Source organism: Coregonus lavaretus, assembly GCF_964263955.1.
Source record: "Coregonus lavaretus genome assembly, chromosome: 32".
Taxonomy (NCBI): domain Eukaryota; kingdom Metazoa; phylum Chordata; class Actinopteri; order Salmoniformes; family Salmonidae; genus Coregonus; species Coregonus lavaretus.
In genome coordinates this window covers 10,673,036-10,695,516 of record NC_140019.1, presented here as the reverse complement: position 1 = coordinate 10,695,516, position 22,481 = coordinate 10,673,036, and the positions used below count along the sequence as shown (strand labels likewise).

Here is a 22,481-nt window from a genome sequence, read left to right as displayed (position 1 = left end):
GCCCTCCATGGAATGAGTTTGAAACCCCCTGCTGTACAAAATTACAATATTCCAAAACATGCCTCCTGTTTGCAATAAGGCACTAAAGTAAAACTGCAAAAAATGTGGCAAAGAAATTAACTTCATGTCCTGAATACAAAGTGTTATGTTTGGGGCAAATCCAACACAACACATCACTGAGTACCACCAAGTTTTTGGGGGGATAAAAATAAAATGGAATAGAGTTAAGCACAGGCAAAATCCTAGAGGAAAACCTGGTTCAGTCTGCTTTCCAACAGACACTGGGAGACAAATTCACCTTCCAGCAGGACAATAACCTAAAACACAAGACCAAATATTAACTGGAGTTGCTAACCAAGAAGACAGTGAATGTTCCTGAGTGGCCCATTTACAGTTTTGACTTAAATTGGCTTGAATATCTATGGCAAGACTTGAAAATGGCTGTCTAGCAATGATCAACAACCAATGTGACAGAGCTTGAAGAATTTTAAAAATAATTATGTGCAAATATTGTACAATCCAGGTGTGCAAAGCTCTTAAGACTCACAGCTGTAATCGCGGCCAAAGGTGATTCTAACCTGTATTGACTCAGGGGTGTGAATACTTATGTAAATGAGATATTTCCGTACTAAAAAAATAATTTAGTCTATTTTGAATTCAGGCTGCAACAACAAAATGTGGAATAAGTCAAAGGGTATGAATACTGTCTGAAGGCACTGTATGTGTGGAATTATTTTTTATTTAAAAAACATGTAATCCGTAGAACGATTGCACAATGACTGGGCTTATAAGAACACGTTTCACTAGGCTCTGTAGGCTATGGGCTTTCCAACCCTGTTCCAGGGGTCTTTGGCCTATAGGCTGCCCTTAGAGTTATTTGGCCACTTCAGTTGTGATATACAAACCTTATTAAAATAGGCCTATGGGCTAGGCTATATTATGCCTCTTCTTGCCTTAGACTGCACACGCTGGGCATCATTCACAAGGAATAATATTCTCACCCATCAGACTATTCTCAATTTAATCTTGTCTTTGCATATACTAAATCATATATCTGTGAAATTAGTTTTGATTTAGAATGGACCACTATCATGCACCTGTCGGAACAGACAAAAAAGACATCATCCGTATGCACTTGAATAGCGGACGCTTTTCCCACTGTTCATTTTCATGCTAGCTAGGCTACACCGGTTGTAAAGCGAAGCAATGTGCTTAATATATGGAAAGTTGAGAAATAAATATAGTAGGCCTAGCCTATAGAAAGCTGATGGGATCCTCCTCTTTTTAATAAGAGGCCATCAAAACTCTGTTTTCGCGCGCAATTGCATAGAATAGCCTATAGAAATGTTGTGCAACATGGGCTTATAGGAACACATTTCATTCCATGCATCAACCAGCTATGAGGAGCTGACTCTCGCTGTGCAACAGGTGATCCTATTCCACTCAAACGCTGATTGCCAGGGCTCTCATTAAATATTTAATTCGATTTTCGATTTCATTTGCATTGATGTCAGCGTGATTTGAAAGAGAATAGAGCGCTGATTACCATGCCATTAGCGACTGGCTATTAGCAAGTTTGGTAGGCTACTGGTCACGTGGAATTTGACTGAGGTCATGACTCGTGACTGCCGGTGTTGTGGTAATACATCACCGTAACGGCCCTAACCCTGGTTATTGTTGCCCTTTAAGTCAACCACTCTGTATGAAGCTTGCCAATGTAAACAGACTGAGGAGATTGCGGGGAGGAGCCAGGCTGTACCAGGACAGACGTTGATTGGCAGGGGAGGAGCCAGGCTGTACCTCTGTTCCACCTCTGCCAGCCCTGTACAGGTGAGTGTCGACTAAAAGGGACGATCCCCTACCTTATCAGGTGCCATGGAGGTGTAGGGACAGGGATGGAGGAGAAAGGTACAGTCCGACACTATCAGTACGTCTCGCTACTTCACACAGGCTCTACCCTGCCGGCCTCCTTGGCTATCTGACCACTGGGATAGTCAAGGGCTTTTAGACGTCTGAAACACACAACACAGACAAAAGTCATTTAATCAGAAGTAATCAACAGTTATCAACCTAATGATTGATGCGAACAGGTGTGTATGTTTACTGTTGAGTCACTAACCTTGTTCACTGGACACTTCCTCGCTATGCGCAATTAGCTTGGGGACAAGGTTACTGAGTCACTCACACGCACACCTGCTGTACTAATCGAACAAAAACAAGAGGCTCCAAAGATATCATATTCTGTTGGTTTAATTTGGCATTTTATTAAAGCAGTGTAAAAATAACATCCTATTGATATCAAGCACATATTTACATTTGAACATCTTCACATAATTGTATAAAAACTTTTGAAATGTACTAGTAGGTTTTCTGAGTAGACCTGTTTAAAACATTTGGAAGTCTTGGGTTTGTGGCTATCCCGTTCAGTAGGCTCCTCATGGGGATGCAGAGGTATCCACCTTTAACAACAAAACAAAGCATTAATAAATGTCTGTACTCTAAAACACATACACTGAGTGCCAGGTGCACCGGTTTGTGTCAAGAACTGCAACGTGGCTGGGTTTTTCACGCGCAACAGTTTCCCGTGTGTATCAAGAATGGTCCACCACCCAAAGGACATCAAGCCAACTTGACACAACTGTGGGAAGCATTGGAGTCAACATGGGCCAGCATCCTTGTGGAACGCTTGACACCTTCTAGAGTCCATGCCCCGACAAATTGAGGTTGTTCTGAGGGCAAGGGGGGGAATGCAACTCAATATTAGGAAGGTGTCCTTAATGTTTTGCACACTCAGTGTATATGTATACCCACGTACAGATGTACACACACCCGGCCTGTGTCAGGGCAGAGTCCTCACCGTGCAGTGTGGGGGCAGGTGATGTTCCAGCAGGTGGGTTGCTCTGAGGCGGATGGTCTCCTGGTTGCTATACTGGATGGCTTCCAGCACCGGGAGTCCACTCTGCCTCACAAACTCCTCTGCCAGCTGAGAAGAAGAACCACTGCTTCATCGAAGTCATCCTCTAGCTGCCTGTGCTAGTCTGTTTCTGCCAGATATCACATTTACAGCCCCCTTTTTCCATACATTAAAGACAGCATATAAACAATGCAAGACTAAGACAGCATATTAAACATTGTTTATCGCTAACAACAAACTATGACATCTGCATGGCAGGCAGCCATCTTTAGTGTGGCGGGGTGTTGGGAGCCTTCCCTACCTGTGGGTCACTGGCCACCAGCTGGCCCAGCACCTCCAGGCTGAAGGTCACCACCTCAGAGTCGGCCATCTTGAGTGTGGCACAGAGAGCAGGCAGCAGGCCAGCTTGAGCCAGGTGGAGACAGTACTCTCTCCCCTGATGGGCAATGTTAGCCAGAACCCTTAGCACCTGAAAGGGTTGGGGGTGAGGAGGGAGAAATATTTTAATTCAATCTAAATGTCACATCCTTTCCCTAACCCGAGTAAAACTGCTGATGTCTATAGTGTATGGCTCAGTGGATTGGAGCAGTGGATGTAGAAGCATAATGCTGCCCACATCAAGGTTGAATGGGCCAAATAATACTGGGAAAAATGTGTATTAACAGTAAGTTGTAAGTCACCTTTCAGGGAAGTGTTGGCTTGATAACAATGTTACTACTATGAACAGAAGCGTCAGTGCACTGACCATGATGTTGATGCCGTGGGAGAAGGGCAGGAGCTGGATCAGAGTAGGAACCAGATTCAGATAGAACAGGGCAGAACAGAACACACTGGAGTCTGCAGCAGCTGATGGAGGGGAAGGGGGGGAGAGAGAGATGGAATAGGAGAGGGAGAGCAGACGGTAGAGAGGAGAGAGATTCCTGACCGGTTATCAGAGGTCACATAAAGTTCAGCTGAAAAAAGCGGAACTTTATGTGACATTATGTACACTGTACATAATGACATCATGTAAACTGGAGATTAAAAATCATATCAAGGAAACAGTACCACAGAGTAAGACACAATAATGACATACTTAGGGGCATGTTTTTTTTGCCCTGACTACGTGACCTGACCAGGAAACACCTGACCAGTTACAGTACACAATCAGATAGAGCAGGGCAGAACACACTGAAGTCTGCAGCAGCGGATAGAGAGAGAGAGAGAGAGAGAGAGAGAGAGAGAGAGAGAGAGAGAGAGAGATGGAGACTTCCACTATGAAGAAGTCAGCTGAAGCAAGCGCACACATTTTCTTCACGAAATGTACCTTTCCTACTTTATTCTCTAATTTGCTCACTTTCATCCTTCTTGTCAGAAGCTTTGAAAACACACACAGAGAGAAAGAGAGAGAGAGCGAGAGAGAGCAGAAGGTAGAGAGGAGAGAGATTCCTGACTGGCCTGAGAGGATGGAAGTCAAATATGTAGCTAGACGTAGTAGGCTAATTTTAACTAGCCGGCTAATCGTTGCCCATGAAATGAAGTTAGGCTAGCGAGTAAGCATTTTAGCCAGGTAGCCTAGGACAACAATTAAAAGCATGTACTGTATGACAAAGTCATAGACCGTTTCGGCAACATGAAAGAGAGGAGGACGGCATTGAAACAAAGGTGTGGTTGAATTTGAACTAACAGGTTATAGAGCAAACAACGCAATTATCACAACACATAGGTTGTAATATGGCTTTTTTCCCCTGGCTTGGCTTCCCCAGTCATTTTACCCACGCACTGCTACTGCCCTGACTACATTTACATTTACATTTTAGTCATTTAGCAGACGCTCTTATCCAGAGCGACTTACAGGAGCAATTAGGGTTAAGTGCCTTGCTTAAGGGCACATCGACAGATTTTTCACCTAGTCGGCTCGGGGATTAGAACCAGCGACCTTTCGGTTACTGCCACAACGCTCTTACCCACTAAGCTACCTGCCGCCGCCTACGTGACCAGACCAGGAAAAACCTGACCAGTTACAGTAATGCTGTAACTTTTCCTGGCCAGGTCAAATGATAAATGTGTCCCGTCAAAGGAGTTAAATCAATCATGTTTGAATGAGTTGACATTTATGATATGATGGATATAACACAAGCATTCAATATGGCCGAGCTCCAGAGTGTGAAGGGAGTGATGTATTACCGCTGCTGAAAATATGGTCACTTTATATGACAAGCAGTTATCTATACAGATTTATAACACAAACAGATGCATGAGTCAATTCACTCTCTCTCACACACACACAGCCTTGTCTCACCTGTGAGGTTGTTAAGGACCCAGATGCTCTCTCTGGCCAGGGCTGGGTGGGTCTGGAGGAAGGCCTGAGAAAACGCACACAGAGCAGCCAGGAGACGGCTATCGTTTAGCTGGGGCTGCAGGGCCCCCAGGGGCCCAGATAACAGCAGGTTCCCCACGCAGCGCAGCAGGGGCCAGATCAACTGGAGAGGAGAGAGCGAGAAAGGAGGGCGGGGGTGTAGATTATGACAGTAGCCTAGGTTATCTACATATCTATTCATCTCATCAAATGGATTCCTTGCGTTCTGGTGCAGTTGGTGCCTTTCAGCCACACAGTTACAACACATGTACTTGTATTGTTTGGAAGAGTAACTGAGTTTGGATTCAGCGACTACTCACCAGCTCCATTCCCTCCTCTGTACTTCCTTTAGCAACAGCACCACCAAGTGTCACCAGGAGGGAAGTGCACTGTAGAAGAGTCCCTTGGGCCACCAGTGCCCCATTGTCCACGTTGCTTTAGACAAGAGAGCAACAAACAGACAAAGGAATCATTACTAAATCCATGGCAACAACAGACAGACAGAGTAACTGGTCCTCCTGGGTGACACGTTACACCCAGGTTAAGGTGATATAGTGTGCATCCGAAATGGCAACCTATTCCCTACAAAGTCCCCTACTTTTGACCAGGGCCATTAGGCTCTGGTCAAAAGTAGTGCACTATAAAGGGAATAGGGTGTCATTTGGGACGAACCTGATTCTAAGGTGAAGTGTCTGACCTGCAGGCCAGGTAGTGCAGGCACCAGGCACACTCAATGGCTGGTCCCAGGCCAAACTGAGAGTCAGGGGTCAACACTGAGAGGAGGTGAGGGATCAAACCAGACGCCAAGACTGCCCTACAGACAAACGGACAGGAGAGGAGAGCATAGCCCTGACTATGAAGGGATCACTCAATGGCGTCTCTGAATGGTGTCTGATGAAGTTTCTATAGTATAGTATAATATTATCCCTCAGTTTAGCTACAACCATGATGTTAACTTACGGGATGATTCTCCCTGTGACGTGGTTCGCTGAGATGAGCTGGGAGAGGGTGAACCCCACTGCTTCAACCACTGCCAGGTTTGTCCTGTGGATCTACACACACAAACACGAATATAGTGTGCTATAAGGAGTCAATTGCAGGTTGGTCCATTGGCAGACAGTACAGAGGTTTGTAGCTGACCTGGATGCAGCTGGTCAATGCAGGTATGATGCCCTGAGCTAGAAGCATATCTCTCACATTCTCACTGTCTGGACACATGTTACCCAGGGTGTACAGACACAGCTCCTGTAGAGAAACACACACCCACACAACATACAAAAGTGAGAAAAACATATACTGTAATACTTCACTAGGCTGTTTGAAAAGACTGGTGCTGTGTACGAGCTGTGGGACTGACAGTGAACTTGGGGCTCTGTCCAGAGAGGAAGGTGATCAGGTAGGGTGTGGCCTGTCGGAGCCTCCAGGAGTCCACCTCGTGGTGGGGGGAGTGGGACAGCTCGTGGAGACAGCGGGCAGCCTCCAGACGACACTGAGGGTTGGGGCCACTGAGGTTAGTCACCAGGATCGCAATACTGCTCTGCTGCCTGAGCACAGATGGGATGGACAGACTGAGACGAGAAATGAAGGCCCATACTGATATATACACATATATACAGTCCCTCTCAAAAAACCTCTTAGATTTCTTCACTTTTTATTGTTTTACAAAGTGGGATTAAAATTGATTTAATTGTCATTTTTTGTCAACAATCTACACAAAATACTGTAATGTCAAAGCGGAAAAAATATACAGTACCAGTCAAAGGTTTGGACACACCTACTCATTCATTTCTACATTGGACGACATTGAAATGTAAACTATGCTAATATTTTTTTTAGGTGGTTTGACACTTTATTCAGACTAATTAAATTAGATAGGGAGACAGGCAAATACTAGAAACAGTGGGAAGGTTAGAAGCAGGGATTGATCCCTGTTCTCAGTGTTACCACTACACCAAGGCTCTGCACAGAAAATAGTAATGGTCGATGGCAGTGGTTAACCTATTCATAGATTGCAGTCTCCTTGTCCATAGACTGCTTTCAAGGTAAGGACACAAACATTTTGTATTTTGTCATTTGGGTGAACTCTCTCTTTAAAATAGGGCAGGAAGAAAATCCTGCTTGCTCGCCAGGAGGGTTGGCCACCCCTGATTTATGTTTCCCAAGTGCTGGGTGTTTGAAAATGTTGTTGTTATAACACTTAATTTCTCAAAATCACCAAACCTTCATGAAAAACCAAATGAATATCAATATTCAGGTGGTTTATACCTACTAGTTGAAGATCCCTGCCATCATCTTACTCTACATAGACACAATATGATGTGTTTATGAGTTGCCTAGCATGTGCACAATACTAAAATGTCAAATTATTTTAGATTCCTGGAGCATTTAATATCCAACGCTTATATGGGCGGCAGGTAGCTTAGTGGTTAAGAGCGTTGTGCCAGTAACCGAAAGGTCGCTGGTTCTAATCCCCGAGCCGACTAGGTGAAAAATCTGTCGATGTGCCCTTGAGCAAGGCACTTAACCCTAATTGCTCCTGTAAGTCGCTCTGGATAAGAGCGTCTGCTAAATGACTAATTATTATTATTATTATTATTATTATTATTTGTATGACTTATTCAAGACTGTCCATGAATGGCTGCAAAAATACATAGCCTCATAATTCATTTTGAAAGACAAGTAGGCATATAGGTTCAAATATGTGTTTACACAAGCAACATGTGGAAGAAATGGAGTAATACACTAAGTGTGGGGAAAACAGTAGTGTTCTTTCTGACAAGCACAGTAATTACCCTAATAATCTCCTGAAGACAAGATTATATAAATTTGCCCCTACACCCTAACCAAATAATTTTTATATTTATTGTCTCCCCTCTAGAATCAAACTTAAACTTTTGGGTTCACAATCTGTTTGACAAAATTATTTTCATAGTTACAAATCAGGTCACCAAATGTCCCTGCTAAAACATACTGTAGGTCTGTCTGCTGCCTTTTTGTTGTCACAGCCTAAATGGCAATCACCAAACGAGGGGACTAGTGCAAATGAGGATTAAATCGACTTTAGTACATGCTGTCAAAAAGCTGCATTCTGCAATAGAGACGGGAGTAAAAGCAACCTAATTTTGTTGACAACACTGTACATAAAACAGTGCTACTCTTTTTACAGTTTTATAAACTCAGTGGAGAACCTTCTCTCTCTCCATTCAGCTCCACTCTAATCTTGAGGGGCGTTTCTTTAAAACATGCATCCAATCCTCTTGATCCCTTACATAATGTTACGCGTTCACAGTGCTGTGGCAAGGCAGGACAATGATACAGGTTCCGCTCGTGATGTTAAATTGCAGGCGCAGATGCTCCAATTTCAAAACGAGTTGGAGCACAGTTGAAAAGTTAACGCGCTGACAATACAATGGACGAATTAGAAAAATTAAAGCAGTACTTTTCAATGCGTGAGATTTAAGAGGTGTACCGTGAGAGCGTGAGAAGAGGGTAAAATATGTGTCTCAAGGCCAATGCGTGAGAGTTGGCAGCTCTCTAGTTACAGAATTTTTGTAAATCTTTTTTTATTTTTTTATTATGAATTTTTCTTCCAATTTGACATTAGAGTATTTTGTGTAGATTGTTGACCAAAGAAATTACAGTTAAATATATTTTAATCCCACTTTGTAACACAATCAAATGTGAAGAAATCCAAGGGGTCTGAATACTTTTGCAAGACACTGTACATGTACCCACACACACAGAGAGAGAGAGAGAGAGAGAGAGCGAGAGAGAGAGAACTTCATACTTGATGAAGATGAGGTGGGCTGAGGGGCTGCGGAGGGCTTTCCTCAGAGCTCTTAGGTCAGCCTCTTTCTTCACCAAGTCCCTGCCATGGTGAACCATCTTGAACAACTCTACCACCTAGGGAGAGAAAGAAAACCAGGAAAGAACATATGTGATACTCAGTAGTACCCTTCAATTAACAGTTGTTGTGCTTCTCTGCTGGGTTGCTGACTAGAATCTTCATCTCTGACAGTGGTTGTTATACAAGAGCCCAATACCTGATCATTGGCCAGTGTGTCCATGGTGCCATCCTCCTCCTCATCATCATTCAGCAGGAGTCTCTTGCTGACCAGCTGTCTGTCCTTCCGGGCCCGTCTTAACTCTACAGTGAGAGACCCAGCAAATCAACTTAGAGCAATGACAACCGTAGCTGCACAATACTTATATGGTATATGTAATGACTACGGGTGAACGGTTAGTATGTAATGTGATAATGTTAACACGCATCCCGCGCACATGACATCACTACTTGGAGGCCAGGAAATTCCACCACCATGCACGATTTGTACGGCTCCGGTTACTTTGAATAAATATTACATCAGTTTATAAAGAACAAGTGTTTCTAAAGTTTTGTATTAATTTCACAATAAGATACAGCAATGTTATAGAGGGAATATATAGAGAGCGTAGCTTGTCAAGTCTAACCACAGCTGGCAAGGTAGCTAGCTAACGTTCAGCTAGCTCACCTTTCTCATGTGCTCGCCTCTTGAACTTGAACTCCTCCAAGTCGCTGCCATGACGACCAGCTTTGTGGCGGACTACGTTCAACCTCCACATTTCATCTATCGACCAACTTATCAGTTTTAATAAGTTAAATAGCTACGTTAATAGGCCATATGAGCTAGAATTTGATCTTGTCAGGCAAGCCAAGAGTTGTTGACATAATCTTCTTTGTCGGAAAATCGGATACAGTAATGTTATTACACAATGTGCGTATTGCCACCTATCGGACAGGCATGGCATGGTCCATCTTCAGGAACGCAATTCTTCAAAGCACTGAAGAAGACTCCAAGACACCAACACCAGAAAGAGAAATTGTTTAAAGACAAGTTTTTGGCACCTCAAACCCACTGTAACAAAATGGACACAAAAAACACAAACTGTGGAAAAATATGACTTTTAATTCCATGAAAAAGATACAGTAAACACATCTGACCATGAAACTTAAAAAAAAACATTTTCCCTAGTAGTTAGTATCTCTCATATATTTTCGATCTTATTCTCTTACCATTCATATTATGTATTCATTACTAGGGTGTTGGGGTTAAGCAATGTTGGGTTTAAGCAATACCATTCATATTATGTATTCATTACTAGGGTGTTGGGGTTAAGCAATGGCTCTGGGTTTCATTACTGTATTGAGGTTCATGATCATTCCCTCCATTTAGGATCGGCCTTATCCACCATGTGAGACAAAGCAGCAGATGCTGTCATAAACTTAACATTTCCATGAATCATTCTGTTTATCGCTGTCACAAGAACATGCAAGAAAACACATAAAAACAGCTGCAGTACATCACATAGTATGCCATCTTCAAATAGGAAACTACAGTTTGAAACTGTACAGTTAAAAAATGTGATAAACAAATAGGCTAAAAAACACTGTTTCAACTTTAGCAAAACAGGAAAAGTGTTCATTTGTTACAGTATACAATGTTGTAAAAAAAAAGAACAAATCCCCAGTTGATCTGGTCTAGGGACACCATTGTGTGGACGGACAGTCTTCACCCGTTACTGCTCCACTACCATTTAGGTAGAACGGGTCCAGGTCCACACACTTGAGAAAACCCCTTGTAGATGGTCTTCATCTTTAAAGGCCTTACTTACTCTTAGATTATTTATTTTTCTGAGGAGAATAAAACCCAAAACATTTAGGGCTCTGTTATTTTTGCCAGTTATAGGTCTTGAGCTGAGGCATGCAGGGAGTAGTATAAGCATGCTGGAATGGAAGGTCAAGAAAAAGCATGTGTGTCTGTCTAGCTATAACTTCTGCGCCTTGATGATGAAGATGAGGTGAACTTCCTTACCTTTTTAGGAGGGGTCTCTGTGGGTGCTGGAGGATGCTGTACAGGGATGGAGTCTTGGGCAGGGGTGACTGGCATCTCAGCCACTGCAGTCTCTGAGAGTTTAAGCTTTTTCTTCTCTGTAGAGTTTTTATTTATATACATTTTATTACACAATCATTTTCAGTATAGAATAATATAGAATCATATTTTTTTCACTCTCTGAAACAAGGTTTTTAAAGGAAGAGTCACTCACTTTTCTTCTTTGTTGGAGGATCAGGTGTTACTGTGGTGGATGGAGGTGGTGGGTCCTTGTCAACACAGTTCTCATTAGTTTTCTTCTTCTTCTTTTCCTTTTCCGGTTCCATCTTAGTCTCATTCTCCTTTCTCATCTTCTCCTGTTTCTTCTTCTTTTCCTTCTTCTCCTTTCCTGCCCCATTCTCCTTAGTCGTCTTCTTCTTTTTCTTCTTTTCCTTCTCTGGTTCCTTCTCTTCTACAGTCTCAGTTTTCTTTTCATCAGTCTTCTCTTCGCCGGTCTCCCTTTTCTTCTTCTTTTTGGGTTCTTTTTTTTTTTTTTTTTATTTCACCTTTATTTAACCAGGTAAACCAGTTGAGAACAGGTTCTCATTTACAACTGTGACCTGGCCAAGACAAAGCAAAGTAGTGCAACAAAAAACAACACAGAGTTACATATGGGGTAAAAAAAAAAACATAAAGTCAGAGATACAACAGAAAATATATATACAGTGTGTGCAAATGTAGCAAGTTATGGAGGTAAGGCAATAAATAGGCTATAGTGCAGAATAATTACAATAGTATTAACACTGGAATGCTAGATGTGCAAGAGATTATGTGCAAATAGAGATAATGGGGTGCAAAAGAGCAAATTAAATAACAATATAGGGATGAGGTAGTTGGGTGGGCTAATTTCAGATGGGCTGTGTACAGGTGCAGTGATCGGTAAGGTGCTCTGACAACTGATGCTTAAAGTTATTGAGGGAGATAAGAGTCTCCAGCTTCAGAGATTTTTGCAATTCGTTCCAGTCATTGGCAGCAGAGAACTGGAAGGAATGGCGGCCAAAGGAGGTGTTGGCTTTGGGAATGACCAGTGAGATATACCTGCTGGAGCGCAGACTACGGGTGGGTGCTGCTATGGTGACCAATGAGCTAAGATAAGGCGGGGATTTGCCTAGCAGTGATTTATAGATGGCCTGGAGCCAGTGGGTTTGACGACGAACATGTAGTGAGGACCAGCCAACAAGAGCGTACAGGTCACAGTGGTGGGTAGTGTATGGGGCTTTGGAGACAAAACGGATGGCACTGTGATAGACTACATCCAATTTGCTGAGTAGAGTGTTGGAGGCTATTTTATAAATGACATCGCCGAAGTCAAGGATCGGTAGGATAGTCAGTTTTACGAGGGCATGTTTGGCAGCATGAGTGAAGGAGGCTTTGTTGCGAAATAGGAAGCCGATCCTAGATTTAACTTTGGATTGGAGATTCTTTATGTGAGTCTGGAAGTTGAGTTTACAGTCTAACCAGACACCTAGGTATTTGTAGTTGTCCACATACTCTAGGTCAGACCCGTCGAGAGTGGTGATTCTAGTCGGGTGGGCGGGTGCTAGCAGCGTTCGATTGAAAAGCATGCATTTAGTTTTACTAGTGTTTAAGAGCAGTTGAAGGCTACTGAAGGATTGTTGTATGGCATTGAAGCTCGTTTGGAGGTTTGTTAACACAGTGTCCAATGAAGGGCCAGATGTATACAAAATGGTGTCGTCTGCGTAGAGGTGGATCTGAGAGTCACCAGCAGCAAGAGCGACATCATTGATATACACGGAGAAAAGTGTCGGCCCAAGAATTGAACCCTGTGGCACCCCCATAGAGACTGCCATAGGTCCAGACAACAGGCCCTCCGATTTGACACACTGAACTCTATCTGAGAAGTAGTTGGTGAACCAGGCGAGGCAGTCATTTGAGAAACCAAGGCTATTTAGTCTGCCAATAAGAATGCGGTGGTTGACAGAGTCGAAAGCCTTGGCCAGGTCGATGAAGACGGCTGCACAGTACTGTCTATTATCAATCGCGGTTATAATATCGTTTAGGACCTTGAGCGTGGCTGAAGTGCACCCGTGACCAGCTCGGAAACCAGATTGCATAGCGGAGAAGGTACGGTGGTATTCGAAATGGTCGATGATCTGTTTATTAACTTGGCTTTCGAATACTTTCGAAAGGCAGGGCAGGATGGATATAGGTCTGTAGCAGTTTGGATCTAGAGTGTCACCCCCTTTGAAGAGGGGGATGACCGCGGCAGCTTTCCAATCTCTGGGGATCTCAGACGTTATGAAAGAGAGGTTGAACAGACTAGTAATAGCGGTTGCGACAATTTCGGCGGCTAGTTTTAGGAAGAAAGGGTCCAGATTGTCTAGCCCAGCTGATTTGTAGGGGTCCAGATTTTGCAGCGCTTTCAAAACATCAGCTGTCTGAATTTGTGTGAAGGAGAAGCGGGGGGGGCATGGGCAAGTTGCAGCAGAGGGTGCAGAGTTGGTGGCCGGGTTAGTGGTAGCCAGATGGAAAGCATGGCCAGCTGTAGCAAAATGCTTGTTGAAATTCTCGATTATTGTAGATTTATCGGTGGTGATAGTGTTTCCTAGCCTCAGTGCAGTGGGCAGCTGGGAGGAAGTGCTCTTATGTTCTGGTGGATTCTCATCTGCTTTAGTCTCATTGTTGTTCCCATTTTTCCTCTTCCCTTTCTTGGCTGATAGTTTTCCATTAGGTGTTGTGGTAGCAGGCGTGGAGGGTGGCTGTTTGTCTGCCACAGTCGTAAGGTCGGCATTATTATTGTTGATCTCCTCTGCTTGGCCTTCAGGGGATGGGGTGGGAGGTGTTTTGACTGATAGGGTGGGAAGTGCTGCCTTCTTAGCCTGACTGGACTTGGCTTTACTGGCTTTTGCTGGTGTCTTGGTCTTCCCTTTCCCCTCAGCCCCATCTTCCTTTTCAGCTGTAGTCTTGACCTTTTTAGCAGGACTAGCCTTTTTCACTGCAGCGCCAGCCTTGGGTTTAGGTGTCTTCGGTGCAGCTTTAGCCCTGGGTTTGGTGGGCGTTTTCGGTGCAGCTTTAGTCCTGGGCTTCCTCGGGGCTCTTGTTTTCTTCGCTGCTGAGGCAGGAGCAGGTGGAGCGTTCAGCGCAGTGAAGGTGTCCATTTTGCCGATGTCAGTGTCTGTGGACAGAGAGGTGGGTAGACAGTAAATAAACAACATGGCTACCTTGGAGACCTACTCTGAACTCTCAACTGTCAACACCTGTACTTTACATAAAAGACATCATACAGTTCTGTTTATATTGACTCACAAAATTATTCCATAATTAAGTTATTAAAGGGTGATGCTGTGTGTCTTCTGGCTGTTATGACGCTTTTGAATCCTCCCCCGCTCTCTGACTCACAACCCCTCTTTGTCCACTAATCTTCCTCCTGCTCTCTTCCTCGGTCTCCCTCCCCCTTCCCTCTCTTTCGCCTGACCCTCACTCGCCCTCCTCCTTTTCCACAGTTTTTCCCTCTCTCTCACCTGACAGTTCCAGTGCCAGTCTCTTCCACTTCTCCACGTCCAGATCGGTGTCAGAGTCCGAGCTAGAGTCGTCTCCCCCTGTAGGAGGAGGACCAAGAAGGGTCAGAGGCAGGGCAGCCATGACAGTCTCAGGGGAGGGCTTCTTCTTTTTGCCTTTAATGGGCGTGTCCCCTGGTTTGTCTTCCCCTCTTTTCCTCTTGGCTGATGGAGCTGAGGCCTGAAACAAGGGTTGGTAAGAAGAATTCAGTTACACAGAATGATCTAGCTAACAAGCACTTGAGGATATGGTTCCCAATGAGCATATACAGATAAGAAAATAAGTCAATGCAATTTAATACAGTGAGTTAGTATCTGTACTTGTGATTTTTTCGATGAGGTTGCTTTCTTGTCTTTTGCGGCCACCTTCTTTCCTTTAGATGTGGCTGGAGCAACTACAAACAAGAAACAGAGACAAAAAACATACAGTAATGAAGACCATCAATGCAGAACACACATAGGGCCACAGAGGAGTTTGCACAAAAACCCTGCACCATAACACCAGTACATACCAGCAGGGGTTACTGTAACAGCTGGAGTTTCCTCAACTGAGGAGTCTCCACTTCTGCCACGCTTCTTCTCAGTGGCTTTAGCTGTGGGTGACTGGTGAAGGAATATCAAAAGGTTAGAATAAGGCTAATCATCATCTACATCTCATAGCTCCTGGTTTGAACAGGAAGAGGTATATTGATCTTACAGAGAGACTGTTCAGCAGTAGGAGTAGGTCCTTAGAAGCAGTTTTCTTTCCCTTTCCCCCACTCTGGGCCTTCTTGGCTGAAGCAGGGGTCTTAAGTTCAACCTCAGCCTGCTTCGCTGGGGCTTCATCTGGGATGTCTGATGGTGAGTCACTGCTGTCACTGGACGACTCTGGTGCTGTCCTTGTAGGTGTGACAGTGGGTGTTGCCTGGGCCTTGCTTGGTGTAGCAGCAACAACTGGCTTAGCTGGAGTAGCAGGAGTGACTTTCAGTTTTGCTTGTTTCGCTGGTGTCACTGGTGTTGCTTTTGGTTTTGAGGTTGTTGTCTACAGCAGTGTGAAGATGAATCAAATAAGACACAAACGTTCATAGACAGTATTCAGGAAAATATTAGCGACGGACTATTATATATACCAGCAATATATTCACTTTTAAAACTCACCGTTGCTGGACCTTCCTCCTCGCTGTCTGATAATGAATCACTACTGTCACTGGACTCCTTACTAGCTGGGGTCTTGCTTGGAGTGGCAGCAATCACTGGTTTAACCGGGGTAGCCGGAGGGGCTTTTGACTTGGCTGTTGATGTTGCTTTCTGTTGCTTCAATGGTGTAGCTTTCGGGGTTGCAGCTGTTGTCTGAATCAGTGTTAAGACAGATATTTATGATGAAATATCTGAAGAAAATATACAGATTATTCCATACTGCACAGGAATAGACTAATACCAACTCACCGTTACTGGACTCTCCTCTTCGCTGTCTGACGAGTCACTGCTGTCACTAGATGACTCTGCTGTTGTAGTCTTGGCTGTGACAGTGGCTGTTGCCTTGGCCTTGCTTGGAGGGGCAACAGTCGATGCTTTAGCTGGGTCAGCAGGAGGGGCTGCTGTCGCGGCTTTTTTCTGAATCAATGTAATATAAAGAAAATATTCAACCCAGTGTTTAATTTCAACCCAGAGTCCTCCTATTGCTGGACTCGCTGGAATCACTGGTATGGCTTTTGGTGTTGAGATTGTGGGCCACAACAGTGTGACGATGATGAAAATGAGACACAAACGTTCATAGATATTATTCATAGATATATAAAGGATAGATTATTATACAGCCAGGATCTGATTAACTCTTTAAAACTCACTGCTGCTGGACCCTCTTCTTCACTGTCTGATGACGCATCAATGCTATCACTGGACTTCTTACTAGCTGGGGTCTTGCTTGGAGTAGCAGCAACCACTGGTTTAACTGGGGTAGCCGGAGGGGCTTTCGTCCTGGCTGTTGATGTTGGTTTTGATTGCTTCACTGGTGTAGCTTTTGGTGTGGCAGCTGTTGTCTGAATCATTGTAAAGACAGATACAACAGTGAAGAAATGTGTAAAGAAAACTAATTATGAAGATTATTTCACACTACACAGGGATATATGAACTCTTCAAAACGTACCACTGCTGGACTCTCCTCTTCGCTGTCTGACGAGTCACTGCTGTCACTAGATGACTCTGTTGTTGTAGTCTTGGCTGTGACAGTGGCTGTTGCCTTGGCCTTGCTTGGAGGGGCAACAGTCGCTGCTTTAGCTGGGGTAGCAGGTTTAGTGGGTTTCGCCTGTGTTGTGGTTGTTTTCTGAATCAGTTTGATATGAAGATAATATTCAAACCATTGTTTCATTTGAGAGGGTAAGAAAATATAAGATAATTCTACAGGACAAAAAAACATGTTTTGGTTTTAAAAAACTCACCGTTGCTGGACTTTCCTCTTCGCTGTCTGATAAATCACTGCTGTCACTGGACTCCTTACTAGCTGGGGTCTTGCTTGGAGTGGCAGCAATCACTGGTTTAACCGGGGTAGCCGGAGGGGCTTTTGACTTGGCTGTTGATGTTGCTTTCTGTTGCGTCACTGATGTAGTTTTCAGAGTGGCAGCTGTTGTCTGAATCAGTGTTAAGACAGATATTAATGATGAAATATCTGAAGAAAACATACAGATTATTCCATACTGCACAGGAATAGACTAATACCAACTCACCGTTGCTGGACTCTCCTCTTCGCTGTCTGATGATGAATCACTGCTGTCACTGGACTTCTTCCTAACTGGGGTCTTGTTTTGGGTAGCAGCAACCACTGGTTTAACTGGGGTGGCTTTCATCTTGGCTGTTGATGTTGCTGTCTGTTGCTTCACTGGCGCCGTCTGTGTTTTCTAAATTGTGTAATATGAAGAAAATGTTTACACCTATGTTTATCATGCGAGACTAAGAACACATACAGATAATTATACAGAAATGATTTTGGTTTTTTCAAGTCTTTTAAAAAAACTCACCACTGTTGGACCTTCCTCTTCATTGTCTGATGATGAATCACAGCTGTCACTGGAAGACTCTGGCGCTGTAGTCTTCGATTTGGTTGTTGGCTTGGCCGTTGATGTTGTTTTACTAATTGGTGTTACTGGTTTTGCAGGTGTTCCTTTTGGTGTTGTGGGTGTTTTCTAAATCAGTGTAAAAAAAAAGGCGAATTAAAACATTTCATTAAGGGTTTAATTAGTGAATGTAATATATCATTAAAATGCATCAACACTCCAGAGTGGTAAACTCACCACTGCTGGACTCTCCTCTTCGCTGTCTGACGAGTGACTGATGTCACTAGATGACTCTGTTGTTGTAGTCTTGGCTGTGACAGTGGCTGTTGCCTTGGCCTTGCTTGGAGGGGCAACAGTCGCTGCTTTAGCTGGGGTAGCAGGTTTAGTGGGTTTCGCCTGTGTTGTGGTTGTTTTCTGAATCAGTTTGATATGAAGATAATATTCAAACCATTGTTTCATTTGAGAGGGTAAGAAAATATAAGATAATTCTACAGGACAAAAAAACATGTTTTGGTTTTAAAAAACTCACCGTTGCTGGACTTTCCTCTTCGCTGTCTGATAAATCACTGCTGTCACTGGACTCCTTACTAGCTGGGGTCTTGCTTGGAGTGGCAGCAATCACTGGTTTAACCGGGGTAGCCGGAGGGGCTTTTGACTTGGCTGTTGATGTTGCTTTCTGTTGCGTCACTGATGTAGTTTTCAGAGTGGCAGCTGTTGTCTGAATCAGTGTTAAGACAGATATTAATGATGAAATATCTGAAGAAAACATACAGATTATTCCATACTGCACAGGAATAGACTAATACCAACTCACCGTTGCTGGACTCTCCTCTTCGCTGTCTGATGATGAATCACTGCTGTCACTGGACTTCTTCCTAACTGGGGTCTTGTTTTGGGTAGCAGCAACCACTGGTTTAACTGGGGTGGCTTTCATCTTGGCTGTTGATGTTGCTGTCTGTTGCTTCACTGGCGCCGTCTGTGTTTTCTAAATTGTGTAATATGAAGAAAATGTTTACACCTATGTTTATCATGCGAGACTAAGAACACATACAGATAATTATACAGAAATGATTTTGGTTTTTTCAAGTCTTTTAAAAAAACTCACCACTGTTGGACCTTCCTCTTCATTGTCTGATGATGAATCACAGCTGTCACTGGAAGACTCTGGCGCTGTAGTCTTCGATTTGGTTGTTGGCTTGGCCGTTGATGTTGTTTTACTAATTGGTGTTACTGGTTTTGCAGGTGTTCCTTTTGGTGTTGTGGGTGTTTTCTAAATCAGTGTAAAAAAAAAGGCGAATTAAAACATTTCATTAAGGGTTTAATTAGTGAATGTAATATATCATTAAAATGCATCAACACTCCAGAGTGGTAAACTCACCACTGCTGGACTCTCCTCTTCGCTGTCTGACGAGTCACTGCTGTCACTAGATGACTCTGTTGTTGTAGTCTTGGCTGTGACAGTGGCTGTTGCCTTGGCCTTGCTTGGAGGGGCAACAGTCGCTGCTTTAGCTGGGGTAGCAGGTTTAGTGGGTTTCGCCTGTGTTGTGGTTGTTTTCTGAATCAGTTTGATATGAAGATAATATTCAAACCATTGTTTCATTTGAGAGGGTAAGAAAATATAAGATAATTCTACAGGACAAAAAAACATGTTTTGGTTTAAAAGAACTCACCGTTGCTGGACTTTCCTCCTCGCTGTCTGATAAATCACTGCTGTCACTGGACTCCTTACTAGCTGGGGTCTTGCTTGGAGTAGCAGCAACCACTGGTTTAACCGGGGTAGCCGGAGGGGCTTTTGACTTGGCTGTTGATGTTGCTTTCTGTTGCGTCACTGATGTAGTTTTCAGAGTGGCAGCTGTTGTCTGAATCAGTGTTAAGACAGATATTAATGATTAAATATCTGAAGAAAACATACAGATTATTCCATACTGCACAGGAATAGACTAATACCAACTCACCGTTGCTGGACTCTCCTCTTCGCTGTCTGATGATAAATCACTGCTGTCACTGGAAGACTCTGGCGCTGTAGTCTTCGATTTGGTTGTTGGCTTGGCCGTTGATGTTGTTTTACTAATTGGTGTTACTGGTTTTGCAGGTGTTCCTTTTGGTGTTGTGGGTGTTTTCTAAATCGGTGTTAAAAAAAAGGCGAATTAAAACATTTCATTCAGGGTTTAATTAGTGAATGTAATATATCATTAAAATGTATCAACACTCCAGAGTGGTAAACTCACCACTGCTGGACTCTCCTCTTCGCTGTCTGACGAGTCACTACTGCAACTGGATGACTCGGGTGCTGTAGATTTAGGTGTGGCAGTAGTTGTTGCCTTGGCCTTGCTTGGAGTAGCAACAACCACTGCTTTAGCTGGAGTAGCTTTCGTCTTGGCTGTTGATGTTGGTTTACTGGTTGGTGTCACTGGTGTTGCCGTTGGCGTCAAGGGTGTTTTCTGAATCAATGTTGAGACAATTAGAGATGTGACACAATCTTTACACAAAGGGTTTTATTTGTGAATCTAAAGAAAGGTTTAGAATATGCTACAAAGGAATAGATGAACTCACCACTGTTGTTTCCTCTTCACTGTCTGAAGACGTATCAGTGGTATGGCTGGAGGCCCCAGACTTAGGCGTGGAAGTGGTTGTTAGCTTGGCCTTGGTTGGGGTCGATGGTGTGACCTCTGACCTGGCCTTGACCTTTGCAGCTGGAACATGATTGGCTTTGGGCGCAGCAGGGCTTTTCTGTAAACAGCAGAGGAGAGGAAGAGAGGACTCCATCAGTAACAACAGGGAGAAGAAGAGTTTATATTTGATTTGTCATTGGTATTCACCTGTGTGTTTACGTCTGTGCTTGCTTACCTGTGGCGGTGTCTCTTCACTCTCAGAGTCCTCTGAGCTGTCTGTCCCAGTGCTCTCCTCGACTACTGCCCCCTTCCCTCCAAGAGTTCTCTGCACTGCAGTCTTGGCCTTAGCTGGGCTGGCCTTAGCTGGGCTCAGAGGCTTTGGGGTCTGGGAGGCTGGAAAGATCTTCAGACTTAAACCACATGAGAATGTTGAGGAGCAATCTACTAACTTATTAGTTGTTGTTTACAATGGTCACCTACACGTCTACTGAAAAAAGCCTGTACCTTTAACAGGTGTTGTTTCTTTCTCTTCTGAACTCGAGATCTCTGTGCTGCTTTCAGGGTCTGCTTGACGGTCCTTTTTTAACTCAGAAGAATCTGGTTCTGTTCCCGTCTTTGTGCTCTTGGAAGCACTGAAGAACACAGTTGAATGTCAAAATCAACCCAATGCAATGAGGTCAGTTAATCAGACAAAAGAATGGCTTGTATTTTGAGAGAACCTATAGGCTAGCTACTCACTCTCCAAACCATTTATTGTAGATGTCCAGTAGTGAAGTTGACAAAGCTTCTGGTTCTCTGCCCTAGACAAAATATTAAGAGAAACTAAATCAGACACAGGGAAATCTAGCTAGCTGGCTACATAATAAACACAAGACAGCCAACACAGCAAAGTTCAATCTATTAGTGTAGTCTCCAAGTACAGTCTACAGTCTCTACCAAGAGGTCTGGGCCTTCATGGTACTGGCACAGTAGTGTAGAGCCCATAGGTAGACTCTTGTTCAAGCGCTGCTCCGGCTGTTCCTCACGCTAGCTAACTACACTGTTACAACTATGTTATTACATTGTAACAACGACACCGTTCTGGAAGTACAAATCTCACAATATGTTGCAAAGTTTCCCTTAATGGAGTGATACATGTTACAATGTATGAAGTATGAAACGGATAGATATAGCGACCTTCTTCACATGCTCTTTGAGTTCTTCTGCAGCTTTTTGGAAGCCGTTCTCCTTCAAATGCCGGTATATCAAATGGGTCAATTGATGATTTGATCCATGCTTCTTCTTTGAAGACATATTCCGACGTGAAGACTAACACAACAATTACATAACATTACGTTTTAACGAATTGAATAAACTTGGCCACATCGGTGTGCATGCTTTCGTTCTTCACATCGTGCATGGTAAGCGTTCAACTTTGACCCATGCCTGTCTTTCCGGTGAAGTCGGTGTGCATAACGGGAATTGTAGTGCGGCGGCAAATACTATACTCACGCTTTATTCCTAGACGAGTCCTCCTAGCGGCCTACATATGATAAGGCTTATCTTTTACAATAAAAAGCATCCCTCCGCTGTTAGTCACTGTGGTGCAATTTTCACAAGTATGTGGTCCATTTTAAGCACCAAAATCTGAACAGATGATCAAAATGGCTTGTGTTTTAAAACTCTAAGCACATTTTTAATTGACTGAGTACAACAAACACATTCACAAAGTAACTTGTTCACTGCACCAAATCACTCTTTCAATTAGGAACAAGCATCTGCTTTTCAAAATGCAATATTCACTTGACTTTTGCTATGATTTTTGTTGTCATTTCTTAACAATACAATTGACTATCACTTAATCAAACTGCTCAAAACTGATAACTACTGAACCAAAATGATATAGTGCCTAGTTAACATTTATAGTTTGATAACTGCTGAACACTGTATTTTAAAAAACATTTTTACCTCATAAATGTATCAATTTGACATCAATTTAGTTTAGAAGGTAAAACCAAATCATATATGGATGTGGCTGTAAATACTACATCATTTCCCATCAGCCTGTGTGCTGCAATAGGACAAAGTGGAAAAAGTCACTCTATATGCGACTATTTGGAATTATAGTGTAGTGTACAATACACTGCTGAAATACCTGGATTGTATATAACAATATATTCCA

The 22,481-nt window shown here is 43.4% G+C and overlaps 2 protein-coding genes across 4 annotated transcripts; both read right to left on the bottom strand.

Annotated features, from left to right (window-relative positions):
* Positions 1-58: 58 nt before the first annotated feature.
* On the bottom strand, positions 59-9,990 carry tmco6 (transmembrane and coiled-coil domains 6). Of its 3 annotated transcripts, XM_084150478.1 has the most exons (15): positions 9,764-9,990; positions 9,296-9,399; positions 9,040-9,155; positions 6,610-6,796; positions 6,393-6,497; positions 6,213-6,304; positions 5,950-6,066; positions 5,573-5,687; positions 5,196-5,376; positions 3,660-3,760; positions 3,216-3,383; positions 2,858-2,983; positions 2,120-2,459; positions 1,863-2,012; positions 59-317 (listed from the first exon to the last, which is right to left on the bottom strand). In XM_084150478.1, the coding sequence occupies exons 1-13, from the start codon at positions 9,852-9,854 to the stop codon at positions 2,436-2,438; spliced, it is 1,527 nt and encodes a 508-aa protein (XP_084006604.1). In that variant the 5' UTR covers positions 9,855-9,990; the 3' UTR covers positions 59-317; positions 1,863-2,012; positions 2,120-2,435. The 3 variants fall into 3 exon arrangements, with proteins under 3 accessions (XP_084006604.1, XP_084006603.1, XP_084006605.1); XM_084150477.1 differs by lacking the exon at positions 59-317 and having other exon boundaries at positions 1,278-2,012; XM_084150479.1 differs by lacking the exons at positions 59-317; positions 1,863-2,012; positions 2,120-2,459 and having other exon boundaries at positions 2,959-3,044; positions 9,764-9,960.
* A 189-nt stretch (positions 9,991-10,179) lies between these two features.
* On the bottom strand, positions 10,180-21,743 carry LOC311107956 (uncharacterized protein). Its single transcript, XM_084150582.1, has 25 exons — positions 21,497-21,743; positions 21,059-21,120; positions 20,825-20,952; positions 20,556-20,713; positions 20,262-20,438; positions 19,937-20,149; positions 18,814-18,978; positions 18,523-18,693; positions 18,238-18,426; positions 17,946-18,122; positions 17,673-17,837; positions 17,382-17,552; positions 17,097-17,285; positions 16,805-16,981; positions 16,506-16,697; positions 16,105-16,272; positions 15,817-16,008; positions 15,377-15,700; positions 15,192-15,282; positions 15,001-15,074; positions 14,644-14,860; positions 13,765-14,297; positions 11,337-11,631; positions 11,105-11,220; positions 10,180-10,923 (listed from the first exon to the last, which is right to left on the bottom strand). Exons 1-25 carry the CDS (start codon positions 21,611-21,613, stop codon positions 10,912-10,914), a joined length of 4,473 nt encoding a protein of 1,490 aa, XP_084006708.1. The 5' UTR covers positions 21,614-21,743; the 3' UTR covers positions 10,180-10,911.
* Between the last annotated feature and the right edge of the window lie 738 nt (positions 21,744-22,481).